Source organism: Neolamprologus brichardi, chromosome 3, assembly GCF_056152115.1.
Source record: "Neolamprologus brichardi isolate AB-2024 chromosome 3, ASM5615211v1, whole genome shotgun sequence".
Taxonomy (NCBI): Eukaryota; Metazoa; Chordata; class Actinopteri; order Cichliformes; family Cichlidae; genus Neolamprologus; species Neolamprologus brichardi.
In genome coordinates, this window is record NC_142106.1 from 36,119,342 (window position 1) to 36,145,282 (window position 25,941).

The window sequence follows — 25,941 nt, forward strand, 5'->3', positions numbered from 1 at the left end:
CCCCCTCCCCTTCCCCCCACTGTGCGTCCAGCATTTCCAAAGTGTGAAGAGCATATGCCAACACTTGCTGGCTGCTCTCCACTGCTGTGACATATTTGCCACCAGAGGGGATTTGAAGATGAGATTAGATGCTCTTTGACACAGTATAGCAGTTCCTGAGAGAGAGAGAGAGATATGACCTTTGGCTTTATTTATGTCGTTGGCACTCGTGCGAGACCTTTTCATCAGATACGGTCATTGTAATCCCTCAGCCCCCATTCAATTTACAGAGGCACTCTGTCACTGCAGACCACTAAAGTCGACGAAATTAATGGATCAATAAGCCCTCTGAAAGCCTGGAGGAGGATCCAGATCCCACAGGTCGCTATCAAATTACAAGTCATAATGAATGGGATGTTGTTTATGTTGTAAAGTGCAACGTCACTGAGTCCTTTGAACAAACCACTCTCTGAGGAAGATCATACGTGCACTTTATAATTGTTGTTCTTGCCCTTGTGAACAAGCTGCGAGCCAAAACTGCTTTGTTAACTGTAAATTTTATAGTTTTTACATTGCATATTTAAAACTGATGAAATAAGGTACCTGGTGCATTCAATTTTGCATCAAAAGGTCCTGGCCAAGTTTCCATGAGAAGTTGGTGAACTTGATAAAAAAAATATTGCTCTCTTTATTTGATTATAACAGATATATAAAAATGGATCATATCCACTTTTGTTCCTTTTACATGTAAATATGATGGCTTTCAATGATCTGGTGCTTATTTGTTTTTTTGTGTGTTTTAACATTTGTTACTCAAGTTTTCAAAATAAAGAATTGATTGATTTAATTTGATAGATAAATATAATTACTGGTAACAATGTCTTCAATAGCACATTAAGAGGCATATTATACGATCACACTGTACATGTTGTGCACAGTAACATCACCACAGCTCTACACCATTTATAAAAGCACTGAGAGTGGAAGTACTCGGTGAAGTACTCTCCTGGATAGACAGGTACTGGTATAGAGGAGAAGTCAAACCTGAAACAAAGAAATCGCACTGTTTTTCCAGAAAATCTCATATTTTCAAACTGTTGCAACAGCTTCCTCCCACACACCAGGTTTCTTGAATGAAATTCTTAGCTTGAATCACTGCCAATATCTACAGAGGAGGTCAGATGAAAAGTACAACAGTGAGTGTCTACATCCATCTGTAAAACATGATGGAGACGATCTGTCCAGGGTGTACCCAGCCTCTCAATCTATGGCAGCTGTGATAGGCTACCACAATACCCAGAAAAGGTTAAGCGGAAGAGAATGGATGGATGTTGCTTAATTACTTTGGTGTTGTAGAAAATGCTCTATGTCAGTCATGGATTGGCCTCCCCAGAGCCCAGACCTCAACTGTATTGAAGCAGAGTGTGATCATCATGATAGAGAAGGGTACAAAAGGCAGCCAACTTTCAAAGAAGAACTTTGAATGTCCTTCAAGAAGCCTAGAAAACTATTCCCGAAGACTAAACACAGCAAAAAATAAATAAAATCAAAGATTCAGCAGTGTTAAGCCCTGTTGCTCTTAAATCTATTTTCACCTGTTTAGCAGGAGTGGGGTCGGTGGAGTTTTGCCGCAGCGGTCAGGTCAGTGGGGGGATCCGGGGGTTTCTCTGTGAATTTCACATTCACGTGCCAGCGTGCTTGGTGCTTGCTCAAATTTGAAGTTTAATTTTTCGCTGTAGAAAGAAGTTTTCTTCCCATGATGAATGTACAGCGGACGCTAATGTTTTTGTCACTTTTTACGGAGTCTCAAAGCAATGTCAGTACTTCCAAGCTTTATGGTTGTACTCTCCCGCACTCCATGTTATCAATTGTTGTTCTACATCTGTTGCTGCTCGGACGTAGCATGCTCATACGTCATTGTTTAGTAATAGTTTAGAAACGCAGCAACGCAACGTGCTTACGGGAAAGTAGCAGTAATCTAATTACGTTTTTTTCAATAGTAATCCCTTACTTCACTCATTACTTGAAAAAAGTCATGGGATTACAGTAAATCGTTACTTTTAACACATTACTGCCCATCTCTGGTCATACCAAATATTGACTTTCAAGCTTATTAGAATTGTGCAAAACTCTGTTTTTGCCTTATTTACTGTATTTCCATCCATCCATCCATCTTCATCCGCTTTATCCGGGGCCGGGTCGCGGGGGCAGCAGCCTAAGCAAAGAGGCCCAGACCTGCCTCTCCCCAGCCACCTCCTCCAGCTTATCCGGGGGAAGGGTTAGGGTTCCCAGGCCAGCCGAGAGATATAATCTCTCCAACATGTCCTGGGTCTGCCCCGGGGCCTCCTCCCGGTGGGACATGCCTGGAACACCTCACCCAGGAGGCGCCCAGGGAGCATCCTTGTCAGATGCCCAAACCACCTCAGCTGGCTCTTTTCGATGTGGAGCAGCAGCGGCTCTACTCTGAGCCCCTCCCGGATGGCCGAACTTCTCACCCTATCTCTAAGGGAGAGGCCAGCCACCCTTCGGAGGAAGCTTATTTCCGCCGCTTGTATCCGCGATCTCGTTCTTTCGGTCACTACCCACAGCTCGTGGCCATAGGTGAGGGTAGGGACGTAGATCGACCGGTAAATTGAGAGCTTCGCTTTTACACTCAGCTCCCTCTTCACCACGACGGACCGGTGCAGCGTCTGCATTACTGCAGCTGCAGCCCCAATCCGTCTGTCGATCTCCGGCTCCCTTCTCCCATCACTCGCGAACAAGACCCCGAGATACTTGAACTCCTCCACTTGGGGCAGGAACTCATCCCCGACCCGGAGTGGGCACTCCACCCTTTTCCGGCTGAGAACCATGGCCTCAGATTTGGAGGTGCTGATCCTCATTCCCGCTGCTTCACACTCGGCTGCGAACCGCTCCAGTGCGAGCTGGAGGCCCTCACCCGATGAAGCCAACAGAACCACATCATCCGCAAAAAGCAGAGATGAGATTCTGAGGCCACCAAAGCGAAAGCCCTCCGCCACTTGGCTGCGCCTAGAAATCCTGTCCATAAAAATTATGAACAGAACCGGTGACAAAGGGCAGCCCTGGCGGAGCCCATCACCCACCGGGAACAAGTCCGACTTATTGCCGGCAATGCGAACCAAGCTCTTGCAACGGTTGTATAGGGATCGAATGGCCCGTAGCAATGGGCCAGACACCCCACACTCCCGCAACACCTCCCACAGGACACCCCGAGGGACACGGTCGAATGCCTTCTCCAAGTCCACAAAACACATGTAGACTGGTTGGGCAAACTCCCATGCACCCTCAAGTATCCTCAAGAGGATAAAGAGCTGGTCCAGTGTTCCGCGACCAGGACGAAAACCGCATTGTTCCTCCTGTATCCGAGGTTCGACTAGCGGACGAACTCTCCTTTCCAGCACCCTGGCATAGACTTTCCCGGGGAGGCTGAGGAGTGGGATCCCCCTGTAGTTGGAACACACCCTCCGGTCCCCCTTCTTAAAGATGGGGACCACCACCCCGGTCTGCCAGTCCATGGGTACTGCCCCTGATCTCCACGCAACATTGCAGAGGCGTGTCAACCAGGACAGCCCTAAAACGTCCAGAGCCTTCAGGAACTCGGGGCGGACCTCATCAACACCAGGGGCTCTGCCACCAAGGAGTTGTTTAACTGCCTCAGTGACCTCGCCCCCGGAAATTGGCGGGTCATTCCCCTCATCCCCAGACTCTGCTTCCTCCTCGGAAGACGTGTCAGTGGGATTAAGGAGGTCCTCGAAGTATTCCTTCCACCGCCTGACAATTTTCTCAGTCGACGTCAGCAGCGCTCCGCCAGCACTATACACAGTGCAGGTAGAGCACCGCTTTCCCCTCCTGAGACGCCTGACGGTTTGCCAGAATCTCTTCGAGGCAGTCCGAAAGTCTTTTTCCATGGCCTCTCCAAACTCCTCCCACACCCGAGTTTTTGCTTCAGCCACTGCCCGAGCCGCATTCCGCTTGGCCTGTCGATACCTGTCGGCTGCCTCCGGAGTCCCACAGGCTAACCAAGCCCGATAGGACTCCTTCTTCAGCCTGGTGGCTCCCTTCACCTCTGGTGTCCACCATTTGGTTCGGGGATTACCACCACGGCAGGCACCAACCACCTTGCGGCCGCAGCTCAATGCAGCAGCTTCGGCAATGGAGACGCTGAACATGGTCCATTCGGACTCAATGTCCCCCGCCTCCCTCGGAATGCTGTTGAAGCTCTGCCGGAGGTGTGCGTTGAAGATCTCGCGGACTGGGGCCTCTGCTAGTCGTTCCCAGCACACCCTCACTACGCGTTTAGGTGCACCAGGTCTGTCCAGCGTCCTCCCCCGCCACCTGATCCAACTCACCACCAGGTGGTGATCAGTTGACAGCTCAGCCCCTCTCTTTACCCGAGTGTCCAGAACATATGGTCGCAGGTCTGGTGATATGATTACAAAATCGATCATCGACCTACGGCCTAGAGCGTCCTGGTGCCACGTGCACTTATGGACACTCTTATGTTCAAACAAGGTGTTCGTTATGGCCAAACTGTGATTAGCACAGAAGTCCAATAACAAAGCACCGCTCGGGTTCAGATCAGGGAGGCCGTTCCTCCCAATCACGCCCCTCCAGGTCTCGCTGTCATTACCCACGTGAGCATTGAAGTCTTGAAGCACCTTCCAGCACCCCCCCCCCCCCCCCCCCCCCCCCCCGGGACTCTAAGAAGGCTGGGTACTCCGAACTGCCACTCGGCGCATAAGCGCAGATGACAGTCAGGACCCGTTCCCCGACCGTAAGGCACAGGGAACAAACCCTCTCGTCCACCGGGAAAAACCCCAACGTACCGGCAGCGAGCCGAGGGGATAGTAGAATACCCACCCCAGCCCGCCGCCTCTCACCAAGGGCAACTCCAGACTGAGACAGAGTCCAGCCCCTCTCCAGGAGACTGGTTTCAGAGCCCAAGCCATGCGTAGAGGTGAGCCCGACTATATCTAGCCGGTACCTCTCAGCCTCACGCACTAACTCAGGCTCCTTCCCCACCAGAGAGGTGACATTCCATGTCCCTATTGCCAGTCTTGACAGCCGGGGGTCAGTCCGCCAGGGCCTCAGCTCCTGGCCGCCACCCGGCACACAATGCACCCGACCCCTATGGCGCCTCCTGCGGGTGGTGGGCCTGCGGGAGGATGGGCCCATGTCTCCTCTTCGGGCTGTGCCCGGCCGGGCCCCATGGACTAAGGCCCGGCCACCAGACGCTCGCCCTCGGGCACCTTCCCCGGGCCTGGCTCCAGGGCGGGGCCCCGGTAACCCTATCCAGGGTAAACTGTTCCCTCGGTGTTCTTTTCATAAGGGTCTTCTGAATCGCTCTTTGTCTGGTCCCTCACCCAGGACCAATTTGCCATGGGAGACCCTACCAGGGGGCAAAAGCCCCCAGACAACATAGCCCCTGGGATCCCTGGGACACACAAACCCCTCCACCACGATAAGGTTGCGATTCACGGAGGAGTTGTATTTCCATGTTTCAGTATATCACTGCACCTATTTTGCCTGCTCCAAGCAAAAAATAAAGAAATGAGGGGTGGCTCTAGACTCTAGAGTACTATATCTTATCTTACTACACTGATCATAGCCTTTGTATATTTATACATGTATACATGTGTATGTGCCCTGTGTCCTCCTTAACAGCTTGGCCAGTCTTTTTGCACATACACACATACATAATTGTGTTTTTGAAAAACATTTATTATAAATCTCAACTCTTTTGGATTTTCAGATTCACTATCCCCTCTGCAAATGCAATGTTACTTTTTCTATTTTCATTTGTTCCATGTGTCACGAACAACACATGTACGCACATGTTGAAGTGCACAAAGTTGTGCCTGATCAGCACTGCCTCTAGCTTTGATTGAATGTGAAACGTGGATGCTGACACTGGTCAGGAGGCTTAAAACAATATCTAAGAAACTGAGCCCCAGTGAGTATTTTAGTACAACTGACTGCGGCACAAGATGAGAAGCCTCTCACCCAACATTCATAAGTGGTTATGCCCTTAAAATTGAAACAGGTTTGTTATATATTCATCTCTGTAGAGTTGCCATTAAAGGAAGCTGTAACTGTAGCAACTATAACTATTTTTTATGAGGCTTCAAACTCTTTTTATGTTTGGCCTTTTCAACAGGACAGACTGTGGAGAGTTTTTGCTTTTGGAGTCAGCCTAAAGTTGACATTCAGTTGTGTGAACTTGTTGCTTGAATTCTGCTGATTCTAATAGTATTTATTTATTTAGTTTGCAAATTAAACTCAGCTATCACAGTTAGTGGTTTCATCAGATCTAGTTTATCTTAAGGCAGCTTTAACATAATTAGCAGTCATTATAAATCCCATCTGAGAATGCACAAAGAATGCTGACTGCAAGAGGCCTGTTTTTCAGCACAGTGAGGCCACTGATGGCTCAATACCAGGCCTACAGTATCAAACAACTATTTGGGGCATTTGGGTCCAGTTACAAACAAGGACAATGTTAAATGTTTGAAATGGAGATTTCAATCAAAGTTGTCACTCTGTGTTAAAAAAGATGAAACCAGATATGACATGCTGTCCTCTCTGAGAGCGGAAAAAGATGATGATCATTCAGCTAACACACATTGCAGAAAAGGATAGTGCTAATATAATCACAGTCTGTGCAAACTTTGGTCGTCATCTACTCTTTCTGTGCTTTGGATGTGATTTAAAATGACTCTAACAAATGTAACAGGCTTGTTAAAAAGCAGCGCTGATGGTAAAATGAAGCCATAGCAGTCGGGTCACATCTCCAGATTTGCATGCTAGATGGCATGAGAGAAACTCCCACCACAATCATCCTCTGGAACCACATGATCACTTGCAATTCACGATCAAGGATTTCAAACAATAGCACTCGGCATTCATAGATTTAGCACAGAATTGAAACCATGTGCTGTGTGGGTTACTGATGGTCACACTGGAGAAATGTGCTGACAGCTCAAGAAGGCCTTGAGGTGCACACCAGCCCTGGGTAACTCTACCAAACTCGCAGCTCTGCTTCTTTATCGAAAAACAGTCTTTGTTGCCACTGTTGGCAGTTAGTCAATCGCATGTATTAGAGCACCCGCCAATGCTCGCCAGTCATTGATAGCTCTTGAGTGTGTGCATATGGAGTCTTAACTTTGTCGTTCTTTGTGATCACTTTGAGATTTGAATGGGTTTTTTCTTTCACTTCTGACAGGCGAGGCTGTGGGGTTTCGTCTCAGGGCTCAGGGCAGACTGCGTGCAGCCGGTGGGGTCATTTGAACCTTGTGGTTGCAGAGCAGAGTGCTGAGACACAAAGAGCCAACACTGCGCTCACAAGTGTCCGACAGTGGGAGAGTCAGGAAGTCTGGCGACTGTAAACCCTACCCGATTCCCCCACCACCGACACCACCACCCACACACCCATCTCTCAGATACGCACGAAGACACGCCAAGCGGGCACTTCTGCATAAACAAGTCTGTGCTACCATACTTATGAGGACATTTGTGCCTTTCACTAATTTTTAACCATAGCAGCCACATATTTCACCCCCAGACTTACACTGATCTAAAGCAGTAGTCACACCTGCACACAATCTGTCATTCAAGCGGAGTCAAAACCGTTAATCCACCACCGAAAAACACAGACACAACGATAAGAACTACAAAACTATTATTATTATTATTCGAAAACAATTGAGTTAATTTAGCCTTTGTTTTGATTTAATCACATAAGAAGCACACAGAAATTAATGTTTTCCATCATATGTGAAAATGTACCTTTGATTTATGTTGGATTTTTAAACCGAGACACTAGACATATAATTAAAATTATGGAATATCTCATCTAAAGTTTAGCATTGCACAGTTGTGCATTTGCTGTTGAAACTCTGAGTTATTTGATTAAAACTAAACTTGGTGAACACTTAGGTTTCTGTTGAGCTAATCTACAAACTCTATAGACTCATTTCTAAACACACGAGTAACACCATCTATATTCCCTCATTTTAGGGCTAACACCTGGTTTGACATACAGTAAAGTGGAGCCGTGGGTGGAATATCACCACGTTTAATTTTCATTGTTTTTAAAAAATACACTCTGACGTGAGGTTTAATATTGCATAAAAAATGTAGAAAGCTTACAGTTTTTGTGAGGTTTTTTTTTGCCCTTTGTAACTTTTAAAGGTGAATTCTTCTACATTAAAAATCTCTTCTTTATTTCATTAACATAAAAGCTTACTGTATACTGACTGCACTGCCATATCCTTGCATATATCCTTAATTATTCAGATTATAGGATCTCTGTAAAAGTTGCCTGAGATATATTATTATATATTATAAAATGTTCTTACTAGCTGGTTAGTTGCTAAATTAAATCCAACTGTGTGAAATGAAGCATTTTTTCACTGTCACTTCTAAATATGTTAAGAATTTAAATTATAAAGGAAATTATAAAATTGCAGTGAATGCATTTTACACAAGCAGTTACATCTTTACTTTAGTTTAAATACACAAAGGTGCATTTGGGTACTTTAACTTGACATCAGAGCAACAATTATGAGCTACAGTAGAACTCAACATACACAGTAATCGTAGACAGGAATTTAGCAGAGAAAACAGCAGATTTGCAGGCAGACTAAAAGGGTGAATGAACAGGTTAACAGCGATGGGGCCTTGAATGGCTGTGACAGGGAGAAAGCAGCAAGAGGCTCCATCTCTGAAGGGGGAAGTGACCCGGAAACGGTGAGTAAGTGCAGCTTGCTGGACCCTTTAGGAAAAATCTCTCTAGAAGCAGTGATGCAAGTCTACCTAAACACACATTTCTCTCACTGTTTATGCACAAATGCTTTACTCTGCTGTACAGATAGGGGAGCCACTGCTTGTCACTTATAAACCTCCCAAAAAAGTTGAGCAAATGCTCAAGACTTAAAAATAAATCTTTCTTTCTCCGTTGTAAAGAATTAAAAGAGCTTCTTTCTTGTTGAACTTTACAGTCTGTGGCGGTATTATGTGGCATTATAACACTGCGGATGCACTGGGAACATATCAGGGTGGCATCTTACTTCAGGCCACCTAAATCGTGGTGTGTTTGTTTTTTATGAAAAGATTTGGCCCAGATTAACTCGTGTGGTCTGAAAATATGTGTGTTGCTGCAGCAAGCTGGAAAATTGATCGGCAACAAGTGCTGCAGGGCGTAACTGTGCAGGAGCCAAGTCTTAATAATCACTTTTTAGTCTTTTGATTTGCTCATTCACTTACAAACTTTCTCCTTTTTTTTAATTTTCCATGAAATACAGAGTTCATAAACTTACATCTTCTGTATGAGAAAAATCTTTAACTTTTGTTACAAAATTAAGAAAACTTTATAAAACTCACGGATTTGGTCAAACTTGCCGTACGAATGGATTGTTCCTTATTCACACAACTGTACATCGCTGTAGGCTCAACATAGATAGATAGATAGATAGATAGATAGATAGATAGATAGATAGATAGATAGATTTTCTAAGTAAACTTTTTAAGGTTTTTTTTTTAAATAAACAACTCTTTGGTTTAATAAAAAATCCTGCAACTTTTATATGCTTACTTACGTTGTTTGCAATTGTTTTTTCTAATTCAGTATTTCATTTGATGGTAAATTAATTTCAGAATAATAAAAAGAAAGAAAAATAGGCTCAACACATAAGATATCTCTGTGAGCATTTTGAATATTCTCTTTTTGTTTCCTCTTTTTTTCACATCTGTGCTGAAACTGAACAGAAAAAGTTGCTTATTCTTACCAGAAACAGGTCTTTACTCATCTCTGCGATTTGTAATATTTACTAATACTGTGTCTTATGCTGAAAGTGATTATTCATATAACAACTTGATAATATTCATTCATCGCTTAACTTCAGAACTTCCAAATCTGCATTACAGCTATTACAGGCATTTATTTATTTATATTTGGTGTCAAACACTGTTCAACTTTGTCTCTGGAAAGTGCTTTCTAAATAAACTTTTCTTCCTCGGTTACTTTCTGTAGCATATCAGTCTAAATTAAGACAATTTATTTGAAGGTTGACAGGCTTCTACAACTTTAAATTTTCTTCTAACCAATAAATCATTCAATTTATTTAAATATTTTTTTTATATATTTAGGATTTGGATTTTTCAATGGAGAGTTGCTACAGAGCTTTTAATTAAACACCAAGAAGTTGTCATCTGTTTAAACACATTTCTGAGAGACAGCATGAGCATCCTGACAGCTCTGCGGTATAACAGGGGGATGAACACACAAGAAGGCACTAACAGAGACTGTAAAGCTTCTGCAGATTGTAAAATACTTTTAGCAGCATGTCAACACAGAGGTGATAACTGGTGATCATTATTCAGCTTATGGTCTCTGCTTTTAATATTAGGGATAGCAAAGGAAACACTAACCAGCTAATTTACTTAATGAGTAAAACAACAACAACAGACGGTTCATTTCTTTTTTTGTGGTACATTAGTTAATTCAGTTCAAAATCATAAGTTGGTTTAACTACTAAATTTACAATTCGTTCACTGTAAAGCAAATAGTGTGCCCCGGATTTCTCAGCTCTCCGTTATTGAACTTTATTTTTCTCCCTGCAGTGATAAAGTCCTGACAGTCTACTATAATCTTTAAATACGATCTAACGCTGAATAAATCATCATACAAAGTGAAAGGAAAGGTAGGAGTATGAGTTAATAAAAAAATAAATAAAGGATTATTAAAAATACAATCTGGGCGTGTTTTGGTGTTATCTGTTGGGGTTTTTTTGTTTGTTTGTTTGTTTGTTTGTTGCTGTTCCTGATACAAGTCAACACACATTTAAAACTGCAAATATTACACGTTTTATTGCAAAATATGATCGTCGTAGAATAACCGTCTTCACAGTTTAACAGTCTTATAAAAGTGAAAACAAAAGATAAAAGTTGTTTTTTAAAAAAACAAAAGAATGATAAGGCCATATAAATACAAACCAAGTGTTGCTCCACAGGAAAAACAATGAACACACACAAACAGAAAGTATTATTGCAGGGTAGTAAGGCTGATGCAGCATCAGGAGTTTAACGTATGGTACATTCTTTCAGATGACATTACTGCGCAAAGGAAAACTGCTCCGTGGATTTGAACGCATGCACAATTATTCAAGATGATAAACTCTGTATATAAAATTCAATAATAATAATAATAACAATAATAATAATAATATTAGTGATAAACCAAAAAGTGGCGCATGCACGTTGAATTAGTTGATATGTTGACAACTCATTTAAAAAAAGTTAAAAATGGAAAAAAGGATCAGACGTATCATGCAAAAAAATTTGGGCTGACTGTAAGTCGGAGTGTCCACGCACCCAAGAGACAACTCAACAGTCTGCATCGAAGAGGCCAAAGTATTTGCCAGTGTTAGAGAAGTAAATGTAAGGCGCGGCGTTTGCCATCGGGTACACGACAGGGAACGGTATGGGTAACAAACATCCGCCCAGCACGCTGCTGTCTTTGTAAAAAGTTGGTAATTGCACGTTTTTTCCTGCCTCTGTAAAGTGATCGGCGGCCAGCGGCCCCTCCATGTCCGTGGACAGCTGTCTCTTGAGCTTGTTGCGGCGGTTCTGGAACCAGATTTTCACCTGGGTCTCCGTGAGCTGCAGGGAGCTCGCGAGGCACGCTCTCTCCGAGCTGCTCAGATAGCGCTTCATGTCAAAAGTCGCCTCGAGCTGAAATATCTGTCGCTTGGAGAAGATGGTGCGCGTTTTCTTCTTTACCATGGCTTTGGAGTCCACAGTCTGCTGCTGCTGCTGTTGTTGGTAGTGGTGCTGCTGCTGCTGTGGCTCCTCAGCGCTGCACTCATTTTGCGGACAGGATCCAGCGGTGAGCGGCGGTGTGTTTCCCCCGCGCTGAACTCTGGGCTTCACTGTGAACGGAGCGACAAGATGTGCTTTGGTGCAGCGGTAAAGGCAAACGTAAAAACACCTGCGAACAAGCTGAGCAACATTCCAGTAAAGCAGACACAAACCGGCGTCCTGTAAGCGCTTCTGCATTTTCGCACTAATAATTTGAACTTTGAGCGGTTTTTTTTTTTTAATCTATTTGGATCTTTATCGTTGTGCTTCTAAACAGATTAATTAGCCTAAAATTTCCCTTTAATTCTATGAAATTTAAATTTAAAGATATGGTATTTGGGTATATCCGTCAGAGTTACCTGTCTCATCTGTCCTTCGGACGTCCCACACATCCTCATATTGCTCCTCCAAAACATTCTTACATCCACCGTCTTTCTGCCCGTTTGAACAGTCCAAATCTCCACTTTCTTGCGGCCTCAGGTTGAGGATGTTGTCAATTGTGAAGGTCAAACAAGTGCTCCGACTGGGGGCATCCTCTTTGCTCATATTCCCCGGCATTTCATTTGCTCCTCCGAGAAACCCGAAACACCAACGTCTCTGGATGCTCCGAGCACCATTGCTCCTCGGCTGCCACTAGAGCACAGAGGAGCCGGTGCGCAGTAAATCAACGACCCGGAAGACTGCGGTTTAGCAGCTTTTGATTGGCGAGGTTGAGGGGGCAGATGAGGGCGGGATGCAGATTTACGTCTGGCTGCCATATTGGAGGTTTGTGCGCTTTCTTTCTGTCCACCCTGCTTCCTCGGGAAGTATGCAAAAACTAAGAGTTTGGAAACCTTACCAGTTGTTTTATTTATTTACGTATTTATGTTTTTATTTTTATTTTTTTAAAATGCTAAATACTTTTTTTTAAGTATCTCTGTAAAGAACATTAACATGTCATTTTGACAGCATTTTAACTGCTGGCAGCATGAGAATTATGGGTTAAGGGGGCGCATAACATAGCCAAGTTTAACACAATAAGCTGTTCTAATCTGGCCTCCAACATTGTGCATATCTCAGCTTAACCTCATTGTTCTTTTTTATTTTCTTTGAAAATGTTACTCACACTATTAAAAACTATTCATCTCATGTGATACCCTCTTTTCTTTCTTAATTGCCCCTTGGGCATATATAAGTTGTTTTTTTTTTTTTTTACATTTTTAAACCCACATACAACCTAAATTCCAAATAAAGATGCCAAATAAACAGCTGATGACCAAGAAATAGGAAAGAAACCACGAAACGCCTTGTGCATAAAATTTTATTCACATGTGAACATAGAAGTGTACAAAACTCTGTATTAAAATCATCTTAAATTAACAACAAAAAACAAAAGTGTCGGTCAATCAGTGTTGCTAATAGCCTACCCCTGCTAACAGCTATCAAAAGTCACAATATCACAAACACCATACTGGCTTTTATTTCATAAATGAGCTACATTTTAGTACTCATGGGTCACGTGTGTGGGTTCAAATTTCAGAAAGAATTCAACAGTCTAAAGCCACATGAGAAGATGAGTGGGATGGGAAACTCAGCAGTGCAAAGAAAAACTTTATCTGTAGCATGTGAATACAAGTTGAAAGCATAAAGTATAGAAAAAAGTATACAAAAATGAACTTTTGGTCCTGATTTTTGTCCTCAGAGGATTTTTCTATGTGTAACCTGATTGTTTGTGTTTTCATTTCCAGATTTTTCTTATACATTTACAAATTAATGAATTCCCAAAGTATCTTTTTCTTTGTTTTAATTTTTTTTTACATTGCTTTACACGCCATAAACATATTGACTCTTCCAAGTACGTGGACCCCTACATTTTCCAGTGACAGAAATCATCGCAAACTAAAGCTTTAGTTGGAAACTATGTGACTATGTGTGTGAAATGTCCTCAGTAAAGCACAGAGGACAGGATGGTGGGCAGCTTGAATGGTCCAAAAATATCCATCACAATTTCCATATTTCTAGTAATACTAATTTATTCCTGGTAGTGCTAAATTTGGTACTAAATCTTAAAAAAATGACCTTTACTTACAATAAATTGATAAAGGTTCTGCTAATGATGAGGAAGTTTAATGCTGAAAGTAGACACAGGCACCTTGATCTAAATTTGCTTGTATTTGTCTAAATAACTTCCAGAAAACATCCAAAGGAAACATTTCAACAGAGGATGACAATGCTCAGTGCACTGCAGGGATTAACTTTACTGAATATTCTAACATGAACATTTTGCAGCATCATTATTTGATTCATGTGAGTCACAGGTATACGAGATCTCTTCCACTCTTTAAGTCACACCAGCCCGGTCATCTGTGGTGTTATGAATGACACCGGATGGGTGAAGTGGCCAGACAGCGAATAGTTAACAGAGTTAGAGAAGCCAACTACTGGAGGTGACACGTGGGGCAGGTTTGTCAGTGTCAGCGGGGTAGTGACGCTCTCGCGATACAACACGGGAACTCTAACCACCCTCTGGGCGGCGTACGGTGCAGTGGTGCTGCTGGCTTCTATATCTGCCGTGATCTGCCGTTTCCACTTGTTCCTGCGATTTTGGAACCAGATCTTTACTTGGGTCTCGGTGAGCTGCAGCGACGCAGCCAGCCCAGCTCGCTCCGAGCTGCTCAGGTAACGCTTCAGGTCGAAGGTGGACTCCAGCTGGAACACCTGGCTTCGGCTGAACACAGTGCGCGTCTTCTTCTTTCGCACCACTGTGATGTCACCTGAGGCCAAGAAGAAGCAGTGTCTTCATTTAAAAGTTTTATATATATTTCTAGTGTTGCATTTACAGACCATGTAGCTGTTAATTGATCAAATTCATGCTAACAAGTCTCCAGGTGAATATCTCCAAATAGGCAGTACTGCTATGCAATGCAATGAACTATGCAGTGCTATTAAGCAATTTGCAATATTTAAGCTAATTTAATGTTCATATAGCATTTAGATATATAGTTTAATATTTTTATATGTAATGTCTACATTCAGTTACTAAATGTATCGTCCTTTGCTTTTATCTAATTTCTACATCAAAATAAAAATCAAATCAAATGAAACATGTTGCCCACTTCTGCTGTAACAGACAGAGCAGGGCATGGCCCTCAGACCCAAGAAATGCTAACTGCACCCCTGCTCTCTAATGCGAACTTTTGAAAACTTGGGTCACTGCTGCTGTCAATGCACCTTATCGGAAAGAAAATGCACCTAACCAAGAAGCTCTGCAAATGCTGCTTTTTTAAAATGGAAAAAAAAAAAAAATATTTCGCTTGAGTAAGTGTATACTAGAACGGCGCATGCGTGCTTATAGCAGAGCACAAGACATTATTTGGGTTTTTTTGTGTGTCGTTTTTAATGAATTACGTGTACTTTGAGCTCACCTGTGTCACAGCTGTCCCCTAGAGAGACGCAAGAGGAGCGCGTGTCTTCCTCTTCCTTCTCGTCTGTCAGACCGTCGCCTTCCTTCTCGGCTGGTTTGTCATTCTCCTCCGCCTTTCCCGTTAAAGTTGGGGAATCCCGTTCGCTGTTTAGCACGGGGTCTACGTGTTCGTGCGAGCGGCTGGTTTTGCAAAGAAGCCCTGCAAAGGATGTCGTGAAAAAAGAAAAAAAAAAAGTTACTTTAAATCATCCTACACACTGTCAGATTTGTGCCACAGCGGGGAATTGCTCGCATTCATGCTGCCTGTCCTCTCCAAGATTATAAATACGCATCAGCTCTTCGCTGCGGGTCTATTTAAAGAACAAGAGGGAGATTGTTGTTAGATCGTTGTGTAGATGCCAAATGCTGTTGGCTTCTACATGGCTGATAATCGGAGAGTCGGGATGTTTTACGCACGGGGGAAGGGACAGTGAACCCTGACCATGTGTCAAGTCCACTTTTGCCCCATTGAGACCCCAAAGCGAGATGCATAAATCATAAATGTTAGATGTGGGGGTTTGGGTGATGTTTGTTTATTAATAATAAAATCAGTTATATATTTTAACCCCAATCTTGTAAGCGGCAAACAAGGAACAAATCGTCGAAACAAAAACGATCATTTGTTATTTTCAGTAACCTTTTCGATGGGACGAAAAGGACGGTCAGGAGCAAACTCACTTCTCGAGCAGCCATTCGCTGTGTTTGCAAATGTTCCGCTCCCGTCCGACCTGTCAGTGTCGCTCAGACGCCTCGTTTCCAGACCCGAACACAATCCCGGGTCGTGACCAGTAAGTTTGAAGCTCGGAGTCTCCGCTCGCTCCTCGGCTGAAGAACGTCTTCCTGTAGTTCCCAGCAAATTCTCAATGTAAAAAGATGAACCTCTTGATGGAGGACCGGATTTCAGTATCGGTGTTTTATCATCCAACATGCTGACTTTATGACTCCGCCCGTTACAAAAAAAAAAAACCCTTTTAAAATCCACCAGACGTAAATTTTATACTGTCATTCCTGGGAAGGCGTCTTATCTCGGGCCACACGAGTCTTCTGCGCGCAGACCATCCCGACGCAGTCCATGTGAGGACAGCCTGCTACAGTTACGAGATACACAAAGCAAATTCGTTTCGGGTTTGAGCTGAGGGCAAAAAGCGAAGAGGAATTACTCCAGGAAATACCCGGACACGGTCTCGTAGTTTGTATGCTCTCGTGTGGGCTGCGAGATAGTCTGCCTTGAGGGACCGCAGAGATGCTGTATTTAGGTCAATTAGGGAGCAAACCAAGGCAGAGATACGGTGTTGTCCTCAGGGCTGGAGATGGAGAAAGCTCCATGAAGAATGGCACAGTGCACAGTACCGCCTATTGGTTACTTTTGTCCATGCACACTTTATATTTACTATTCACAAAATAACTCTGTTACACTCAGGTTTCACTTTCTTGTCCATAATGACACAGCAAAGCAAACATTTCCCACAGAAATGCTATTTTTTATATTTTATTTCATTGGTTACTAACATCCAGTTATATGCCTTTAGATAAAACAGGGATAATAAACATAAATAAACCGTAGTAAAACATTTCTTTTTCTTCTTAAAATAGCAGAAAATCCCAAGACTAAGCATGATGTACTGTTATAGGAGGAGTATGAATCATAATTGTATCATTGTGCGCTAATGCTAATAAAAAGCAGATGCTGCTGATGTGGCATTCATGGCAAATAAACAACGTGCGTCAGAGGAAAAAAAAAAACTCTTACTGCGCTCAATTAACCCTGTACTTCTACCATACTGTGACAAAGCGGAATCTCTAGTCAAGTGAAAAGTTTAGTTTATCTTAAATTAGTTTTCTTGTTTAAATCAGTTCTCAGTAGGTTTGCGGGTCATTTCCCCTTTTAAAAATAAAAGCAAAATAAAAAAACTGCTTTCCCCAAGACATCCTCATTCAAAACTTCAGCATCTCTGGATACAAAAACGTTTGTCACAAAAAAAAAACAAAGCACCTACTGAACACAAGAAGCAGCCTGCTTTTTTGAAAATTAATTTTGTGTGTGTTGTAACACCAGTGAGATGTGTAACCTTATAATGTGACAAAGTTTTACAAGCCCATCTTTTAACCTCAGCTAAACCAAGCTAACCTCAGCTTAAGGTAAGCACAGGAAACATCCAGTCTTCAAAATATGGGTATAATGTAAAAACAGCGTTTCAATGTCAAACTCAGTGAACCTTAAAAACTGAAGCAAAGTAACAATAAGAAAAACAGATTTCTGTATTTCTCAGTGCAGTTTGATCTGAAGTATAACTTCAGAGAACAATTTACATTTTGTAAAAAAGTGACATATTCTGCTTGCACTGGGTTAGAGTTTAGGTTACATTTGGGGCATTACTGGTGATGACTTTGATTGGTGGGCAACTCATTTTCCCAATTGGTTACATGAAAAACTGGGACTGTTTTGGAGGGCTGCACCAATACACTTATAATGAGAACAAAATAGTATTGAGCAGAACTGAGTTCAGCTTATTCATGCGGCCCTCGACAACAGTCCCAGTTTCCTGCCTCAGAGGGTTAAAAGTCAGATCAGTGAGTAGCTTTATATCAAGTTCAATAACAAGAGAACTTCAAATATGGCAAAAATTAGGATAAGGCAGAAGTATTTGACCACGGTTAAGAACTCTTTCCAAATCCTATGAACATTCGACTATTCAAGGAGAAATAATGTATTTTTTATTGAGAGAAGCCCTGCATCACCTTGGGTGCCCATAGATGGACTGGCTGTGTGCTGTAACTTAAAATAAGTTAATTAATGCTGAAAGTGGAAAATACTTAGTCAGCTATGAAACTGTGAACAGCGGAGTCAAACACAGCCATGTTTGGAGTTGTAATAGGATTTAAACACTGTGAAAAGCTTACTTTCATCTGTAAGCAGCCTTGAACTAATGCTCAGAACATTCCAGGCTGCAGGATTTTTTTCAGGCTACGTGCTGATCAACTTTGTCGTACTTACCCTTATTTTCTACATATTTTTGCACTTGAAAGAATCACACCAGAATACAGCATGTATTCAGAACCAGAAAGAAAGAATGTGAACATAGAAATGGAAACAAATCTTCAAATCTCTGATCAGACTTTAGAGAAGAGAAGCAAAGAGCAACAAACACTTCTCAGAGAAAAGTGTGTAACACCCCCACCAACATTTTTAAAGCTTCATAATACCACCACTTATGGTACAATTTCCCGCATTTACCATGTAATGCTTTTGATTTTAGTATATCTATCTAAAATAAAATAAGTATCTAAAATACTTAGTGGTTCTTACTTAAACAAATATAAGTATTTTCCATTTAATAATGGGGTGTTTTAAAGGCCAGGACAAGCCGTGTTTCCTGTTCTTACCTTGTAATTACACTTTTGCAATTGGGGGTGCTGGCTGCACTATAGAGTATCCTTCATTTTTGTGTAATAGAAGAGTACAGTGGCAAAGCGTATTCTCCAGCCATCACTCAAAAATGTATCTGGAAGGTATTCATTAAATTTTAAAAATATATTATTTATTTATTCATTTATTCATTCATTCACTTGTGTCTCCTTCATTTAAATATACTGTGTAGGTAAACACCAATAGAAAAAATACAGTTTAATTTTGTATATATGTCCTTTTTAAACTCCCAGTTATTATTTATTTGGTCCTTCTTACATTTTACATATCATCAGGAACTGATAAGTATCTTTAGGGCAAAAGGTAAACCATAAATTCTGGTAAATGTTATGAAGTTGCATCTTAATTTGCACAAAGTACGAACTTAATTACCAAATTACAGTTTAAAAAATGTGATTAAATTAATGTAACAGAATCCCAGAAATGCATTTGGCTTTCTGTAAGGTGTGATGATGTTCATTTACTGCCAGCAGTTGTGATGGTAACATGTCAAATCTCACAATTTTGTTCACAGTTTGAAACTGTTGTTATTAAATACATCTTAGTTTTAAAATGAAAAATGTCCAACAGTATGAAAACATTCATATTTCTTTGTTAATGGGAGAGTTTAAAACACCAGTATCCAACTTTTAGGATTTCAATCTCTATAAAATTGTGAAAAAAAATATAAATATATATATATATATTAATGAGGACTTTGTTTTTATAACATTTCATTTAAGTAACCAAAACCCTCACAAATGTTGCCACCTTCTCATTCAAATGTTGCTGAATTGGATTCTGATTGGTCCACAGGAGCATGACATCATGAACTTCTAATGAAGTCCAGCCCACTTCAAGCAGTGACAAAAACACAAGAAATGAGAAAGGAACCAACTGTGTGAAATAACGAAAACTTTTACAACAGTCACAGAAAATGTGACGCTCACGTGGGACCCTTTCACGTCTACCAAGCTGGAAATATGTTTTCACTGTAACCAGTTGGTATGTTTTTCATTTCAATATCCTTTTAACCTCAACTATTCAATATTAATAAATAACATATTCAACAAATAAGAAGATTTTATGTACATTTAGCAGAAACTACTTTTCTACTTATCTCCACCCTTTTCATGCATGAATTCATTTAGTTATTTATTTATGACATTTTACTTACTTTGCACTTGACAAATGAGTGAATGAGATCTTATCCCTCGTCTTGTTTTCATGAGGACCCTTAATAGTGCGGCTTTGCTGTTCACATTAGGTAATTTAGAAAGATGCTGTTTCTATATGAACTTATAGGTCAGTAGTTCAAAAGCACACGTGGAGGCTTGTCAGAGAGCATAATCTGCCTTCATCCCATTGTTCTTGACCTCCTTCCTGAGCTATGAAAATATGGAGGGCCCAAGTAATTGTGCTGATGCTTGTATGAGCCTACAGGAGGAGTCGACATATCTGGGTACATCTGCTGTTTTTCCCCAACAATGATTCAGCCAGGTGCTTTTGGGCCAGCTTGAAAAATGACCCCTCGCTGGAACATTAACATAACACTTCCTGTCCTGTCTCGCCCCATTTTGAGGAACAGCACAGAGGTACGTTCAAGATCACTTAATTATGGCTGGCATAAGGTACAGATTATGCAATGAAGAACCCAACCTCTAGATCACGTTCTGTACTAATACAGATAAACAACTCTTTTTTCTGCTTCCTAAAGTAGCATTTTGAATTCATTAATTTAAGATTGTGGAAATGTATTAGACTATTATTTGCAGTGTGAGAAGACACCCAAAAGATTTAATACTATAATTTAAAGATGTGTGATTGCATGTCCTGTACTGTTATCAATGAGCTTGACGTATCAGAAGTATTGTGGCGAAGGGTCCCTATTTTGTTAACATATTTAATATAGCCTATGTTAATTAGCATTTGCTTCTTGCTGTCTGACAGCTTGTGGTGCCAATATTTTACACGTCCATTGCTTTTTTTTATATGAAGTCTTAAAAGTGACAAAAGCTGCCTGATAAATGTAGCAAAGTACAGAAAAAAAATATAAGATTAGCATTTATCTGGCGTGAAATGTAAGCACCCAAATCCCCTTAAACTGCACTCAGGGGCTGCACTTTGCCAGCTTTTCTCTCTCTCTTTTTCAAACCAATGGCCTTTTGCTGCTTGAGCAAGTTTTCAATTAAACAATAAGAAATCCAGTCCTCAAGATTGCTTTGATTTCCCCAGCACAGCCTGTCCAGAAATAAATCATCATAAAGCGTATTCAGATGATATTCCAATATTGTATCTTTACTGCTAGTTACGTTTGTCTTTCAGTATACATCATCAGAATCAGTGCATTAATAGTCTGCTGCTGGGGGATCCTCCACATCATTATTTCTGGCACTATAATGGGCCACTGTGTCAATGCAAACTGTTGAGGTCAAAGCCATGGCCCAGAATGCAGGAGTGTATATGAGGTCAGTAAGGTCCAGACATCTTAGGTCGGCCTTAAAAGAGCCAGTCAACCAGAAGGCCCCTTTATGCCACATGGAGCGTAGAGTTATTGACGACGTTGTCTGGTCTTTCAGGCTCTCCTGCAGGAATCGCCGTCGACTATTGATTTATTTCACCTTCGTTTTTTCATCTTTCTGTCTTTTCAAGAACCAAATTTCTACCAATCAGATGAGATTTAAAGCATGCCGTTTCTCTGGCAGTTTGTGTCAAATGGGTCAGCGCTGGGCCCTGCATGAAAACAGACTTCCAGGCTTCCGCTGTCACTTATCAGAAATGCTTCCTAATCTGCGTTTTATACCTGCTCAGAAACTCCAAAAAGAACACTCCAGATTACAACCATCGAAACTGACACATACTTCTACTGCTTAATCCCTATTAGCCTTCACCTCACTGCACCCTGAGCCCAATTCATTGGAAGAAACCAAAAGGCATTCTGGGAGTTGTTTGTTTTATTGCAAAAGCTTTTACGCTCTCACACAAAAATCTGTTAGGAAAAATGAGTTTGCTGTCTTTAGTTTTGCTTGTTTGAATTTTACTTGGCAGAAGCCTGAAAGCAAAACAAATCCAAGACTCGGTAGAAATAAACTAGTGATGCCTGTTTGTTTAACCCTTGGACGGCAAATTAACCCCTGTTAGAGCCAGCTTGTCAGTTCAGCACAAAGGAGCGAAACGCTTGATATTTTAAGCACATTGTGGGCTATTGCCACATATCCCCACCCATCAGTGCAAATATAAACACATAAAACCTTCAGAAAAAATGCCCATCTTTTGTTTGTTTGTTTGTGCTCAGACATGACACATTTATGGACTATCCACACATTTCCTGCACAACATAAAGTAACCTAAGATAAATTCAGCCACTGGAGACGTGTTTCATCCCTCTGGGCTGGGGTGGAAATCAACCGAGCACTTCTTGTGGAGTACAAGTATCTCAGCTGATGGGCCATTAGATCAATGAGAAAACATCAGCTTAATTGTAACACCACTAATGTCTTTAGCTGTAATTAGACGTGGGATATGTTTACGCCAATGGTTTATACCGGATTACTAAATGTTTATATCTTTATCTTCAGAGTTAGTAATAAAGTAATAAAGTACAAATACTTTTTTTAAACTTTAATCAAATTTCCAAGTATCCTGTGCTATAATTGAATATTTATTTTTTTCTCACAAATTTTTACTTTTATTCGCGAATATTTTAAAACAAAAGTTTTTAGGTTCTACATCTTTCGTTTCAAAGAAAGGCTCATCGTTTTGATTATTTCACATGACTGTGCACCTTCCACTCATCAAACTGGTTTGAACTTACACGGAGAGAACAAAAAGATAAAAAACACATAAAAACAATCCCTAATAATCGTCTTGATGCATTCTCAATCATCCAGGAAAGTGAATCCCTAATAATCTTACGTGATGAGAGGACATAGACAAAAATCTGTAATTATGCATCATTTAAACCACTATGCATTGGGATGCTAGCTGAAGCTACAGCTGCTGTATTTCTCAGGGAGAGAAAAGAACAAGAGCTAACTTCAGCTTGGAGAAAGATGTAAGAAAAGACAAGAGACGGTAGAAGAAGAAGAAGGCGTATTTTTAAATGTAAGGACCGTTAGATTTAACTTTCTAGTTTGATAAATTTAAAGCTCCATAATAAACTATAATGGGCTGGTGCAGAGTGGCCGTGGTGTTCATGGTCAGTGTGAGGTTACATCAAGGGTAGCAGACATCGATTTAAATTTAAGCTGATTAGCTTCGCTCACTGAAGTCCACCTTTGTACCACCCATGATAGCTCATGTAACATCTGCTATCCTGTTGAAATCAGCGAGCTAAATCCACAAGGAGCAGCAGCACAGCTCGTCTGATCACAGCTTGTACACAAAATCTGTTGGAGCTCACAACAGAAATGTGTGAGGCTTGTTTCTAAGTGTCTTATTCCTCACACTGCACCAGTTGTAACCCATCTTAGATTTCCTCCACCCCCCGATTCCTATTTAAAAGCCCCGACTGTATGCAATTTCATGTTTTTGGGAGGGAAAGCAGAATCACCAGTGTAGAAAGGTAGAGCTAATGTTTTTATTCCCTTTTGTTTTTCTTTGCTTGTGTTCTATGTAACAGATGTTCAAGCTTTGTGATTTAACTAAAATTAGAATTTCGGTTGAAATAAAATTTACTTTCCCTTTTAATAATATTGTTTTTATTATTATAATAATATGGTTAGTTCTGGTTCAGTTAACAAAATCGCTTGTAGAAGATTTAGTTTTTCATTAATATGCTTTGGAAACACTCCAGAAGATAAATTTCCTCCACTTTTTATTTTTACTTGAGTAAAAATGTAGAATCACAACTTCAACCTATTTATTTATTTATTTATTTTTGCAAAAGTATCTGTACTTCTGCTTAAGTAGAAACAAAATCAAATCCCCGCTGATTTGGTTGCACCAGTGTGTTGAAACAGAGCCTGTGTTTGGCGTACTTAACTGAGTGGTGATGATGGGCCTTTCTGGGAGGCTGAGTAATTTAGAAAGTAGGTTACTACTGCTCAGTCTGAGCTTTTATTGGAGGAGACAGTATGTGATGTCAGTGCAGGCTCATCCATACACAGCCTGATTTAGGCACTCTGTTTGAAGATAGATGTTGGCAGTTTCCTGACATTTGGTACTTATCTTTGTTTCATGAAAATCGCAGAAGTGGAGAAAAAAGTGCAAAAATGAGCAAATAACGCATTAACCTTAAGAAAAACCATAAGAAAAAAATGTCGACATGAAATATAAATAGAATAAAAAAGACTGTGTTTAGTTTTTTATAGTTGGGAAATCGGTGAAACGCATAAAAGGGACCTGTAAAGTTTTACGAAGACAGAAAATTAAATCGTCCTCTGTTTCCTGAAAAGGACAATCAAGGAAGACTTGTTGAAAACGCTCAAATATAAATACTTTTAAAAGGATCCTGAAAATAGAGCTTTCTGTCCATGTTTGTGTGCCCTTTTTGAGCAGTGCCCTGGTTGCACTCGATGTGACCCTGGGGTCTGAGCTTTGTTTTCACATGCAAACGTTAATAAATCTGTTATAAAAGCAAGGGGAAAAACCCGAAGATGAAAACCTTCAAACAGAGAAATCGCGTGAGAAAGAAGCCAAGCGCGCTCAAGGTAGCAGCTGACTGCCGTGGAGAGTGCACTGCCCCCCAAGGTCAAAGCACTTCTGTCATATTAGCTTATACACAGGGTCCATATTTTTCAATAAATCATGGCCCTGAAGGATAGCTGGGAGTGCTCAGGCTATTAGAGCTGCAGTCAGTGCTGCCTGCCGGGGATCCCCAAACCACACACCGCGGAATTACACCTAATGAGGAAGCTATGAGTGCCCGATTTTAATAGAACTATAATGTTCAAATGTTTCCAGTGATTTTATGGCTTTTTCATGTAATGGAAATTAAAATGAATTTAAATCACGATCATTAAAAGAGCACACTGACAGAGATGACAGTATTTTTGATAGGTAGTTATACAGTCATAACAGGAAACACTAGTTATAGACATATCCTACAAACTTTAAAGTAAATAAATAAATACATTAAAAATAATAATAATTTTTTTTTTCCCTTTCAAAATAAATAAAGTAGGAAATGCAAGTCCACTGTCTGTTTCTCTAAAATTGGGGTCGAGCTAGGTCTCCTCGCAGTCTGAGGGACGTCTGATTAAACATACATGCCGAGGGGCACAGCAAGAAAAACCAGAAGCGGTATGAAAGATGAAAGAAGTCCATAATGCGTGTCTACAGGACAGATTTCCACAGAAAGTCTCGTTTTTGCTCCTCTTATCACGCAAGTCCTCTTGGTGACCTCACTGCTGCTGCCCGGGGACTCAAACCCACAACCTGGACTCCAGTCACCGCCCAAACATGATGACGGAGGCTAATTTATTTATTTATTTTTCTGTTTTTGGTTAGTAAGAGGGGTTTTTTTTCTCCGCAAAAAAACCAACTCACAGTGTTATCAAGGCCCAACAAACAACAAGTTGAACTGAGGAGCAAAGAAGCAAAGAGCAGAGGTGGCGGAATTTAACCATTTACAAACGCTGATTACTTTTAGGTTTGATTTGTCCTGCAAGTGTTTGTGTGTCTTAAATGTTTGTGTGTTGGCCTTTCTGTAAAACGCGTGACCCTACAGGTTATAAGACCAGCATCAAACTGCTACATATATAAAAATAATTATAATTTATTTTGTTCCATGGGAAAGATTTTTATTTTTCTGTACTGTTTATTGTTCAAGTTGGTCCAACTTTAAAAACGTCACTCAGACGGAACATTACAAGTGAAGTGAAGCAGAGCAGGTCAGCATTTTTACATAATACAGCACAGTACTTACTAATTTTACTGTAGTGAACAGTGAGCAGCGGATTGGTTTGTCGGCTCTGATTGGCTGGAACTGGAAACATTGTAGCTGAAAAAGCAACACACGCTCTCTTTGATCCTAGAAAATAAATAATTAAATAAATATTCACAAGCACTCGAAAGGGGAGATTTTTAATTTGACAAGAACAACATTAAGATTTTTTTAAGACTTACAAAAATAATAGGTGATATGAAATCCGTGAGGAAAAAAGAAAGTAATATAAAATAAACAAAAGAAAAACAAAGAAACTAGCAAGCAGTTAATAATAATAATAATAATAATAATAATAATAATAATAATAATAATAATAATAATAATAATAATAATAATAATAATAATAAT

At 40.9% G+C, this 25,941-nt stretch overlaps 2 protein-coding genes across 2 annotated transcripts; both read right to left on the reverse strand.

Annotated features, from left to right (window-relative positions):
* Nucleotides 1-10,978: 10,978 nt before the first annotated feature.
* LOC102787928 (uncharacterized) lies at nucleotides 10,979-12,477 on the reverse strand. Its single transcript, XM_006807738.3, has 2 exons — nucleotides 12,216-12,477; nucleotides 10,979-11,927 (listed from the first exon to the last, which is right to left on the reverse strand). The coding sequence occupies exons 1-2, from the start codon at nucleotides 12,412-12,414 to the stop codon at nucleotides 11,383-11,385; spliced, it is 744 nt and encodes a 247-aa protein (XP_006807801.3). The 5' UTR covers nucleotides 12,415-12,477; the 3' UTR covers nucleotides 10,979-11,382.
* Nucleotides 12,478-13,140: 663 nt separating this feature from the next.
* Nucleotides 13,141-16,542, reverse strand: LOC102781919 (homeobox protein HMX3-like). The gene is made up of 3 exons (XM_006807717.3): nucleotides 15,977-16,542; nucleotides 15,261-15,458; nucleotides 13,141-14,609 (listed from the first exon to the last, which is right to left on the reverse strand). Exons 1-3 carry the CDS (start codon nucleotides 16,224-16,226, stop codon nucleotides 14,182-14,184), a joined length of 876 nt encoding a protein of 291 aa, XP_006807780.1. The 5' UTR covers nucleotides 16,227-16,542; the 3' UTR covers nucleotides 13,141-14,181.
* Nucleotides 16,543-25,941: the final 9,399 nt, after the last annotated feature.

What these genes read in the sequence shown, in the direction of transcription:
- LOC102787928 (XM_006807738.3), bottom strand. Translation starts at nt 12,414, where the DNA reads ATGCCGGGGAATATGAGCAAAGAGGATGCCCCCAGTCGGAGCACTTGT. An exon ending in CCGAAGGACAGATGAGACAG is followed by an intron (nt 11,928 to 12,215) that starts GTAACTCTGACG and finishes CTCCGTTCACAG; the next exon opens with TGAAGCCCAGAGTTCAGCGC.
- LOC102781919 (XM_006807717.3), bottom strand. Translation starts at nt 16,226, where the DNA reads ATGTTGGATGATAAAACACCGATACTGAAATCCGGTCCTCCATCAAGA. An exon ending in AGCGAATGGCTGCTCGAGAA is followed by an intron (nt 15,459 to 15,976) that starts GTGAGTTTGCTC and finishes CATCCTTTGCAG; the next exon opens with GGCTTCTTTGCAAAACCAGC. An exon ending in AGGGGACAGCTGTGACACAG is followed by an intron (nt 14,610 to 15,260) that starts GTGAGCTCAAAG and finishes TCTTGGCCTCAG; the next exon opens with GTGACATCACAGTGGTGCGA.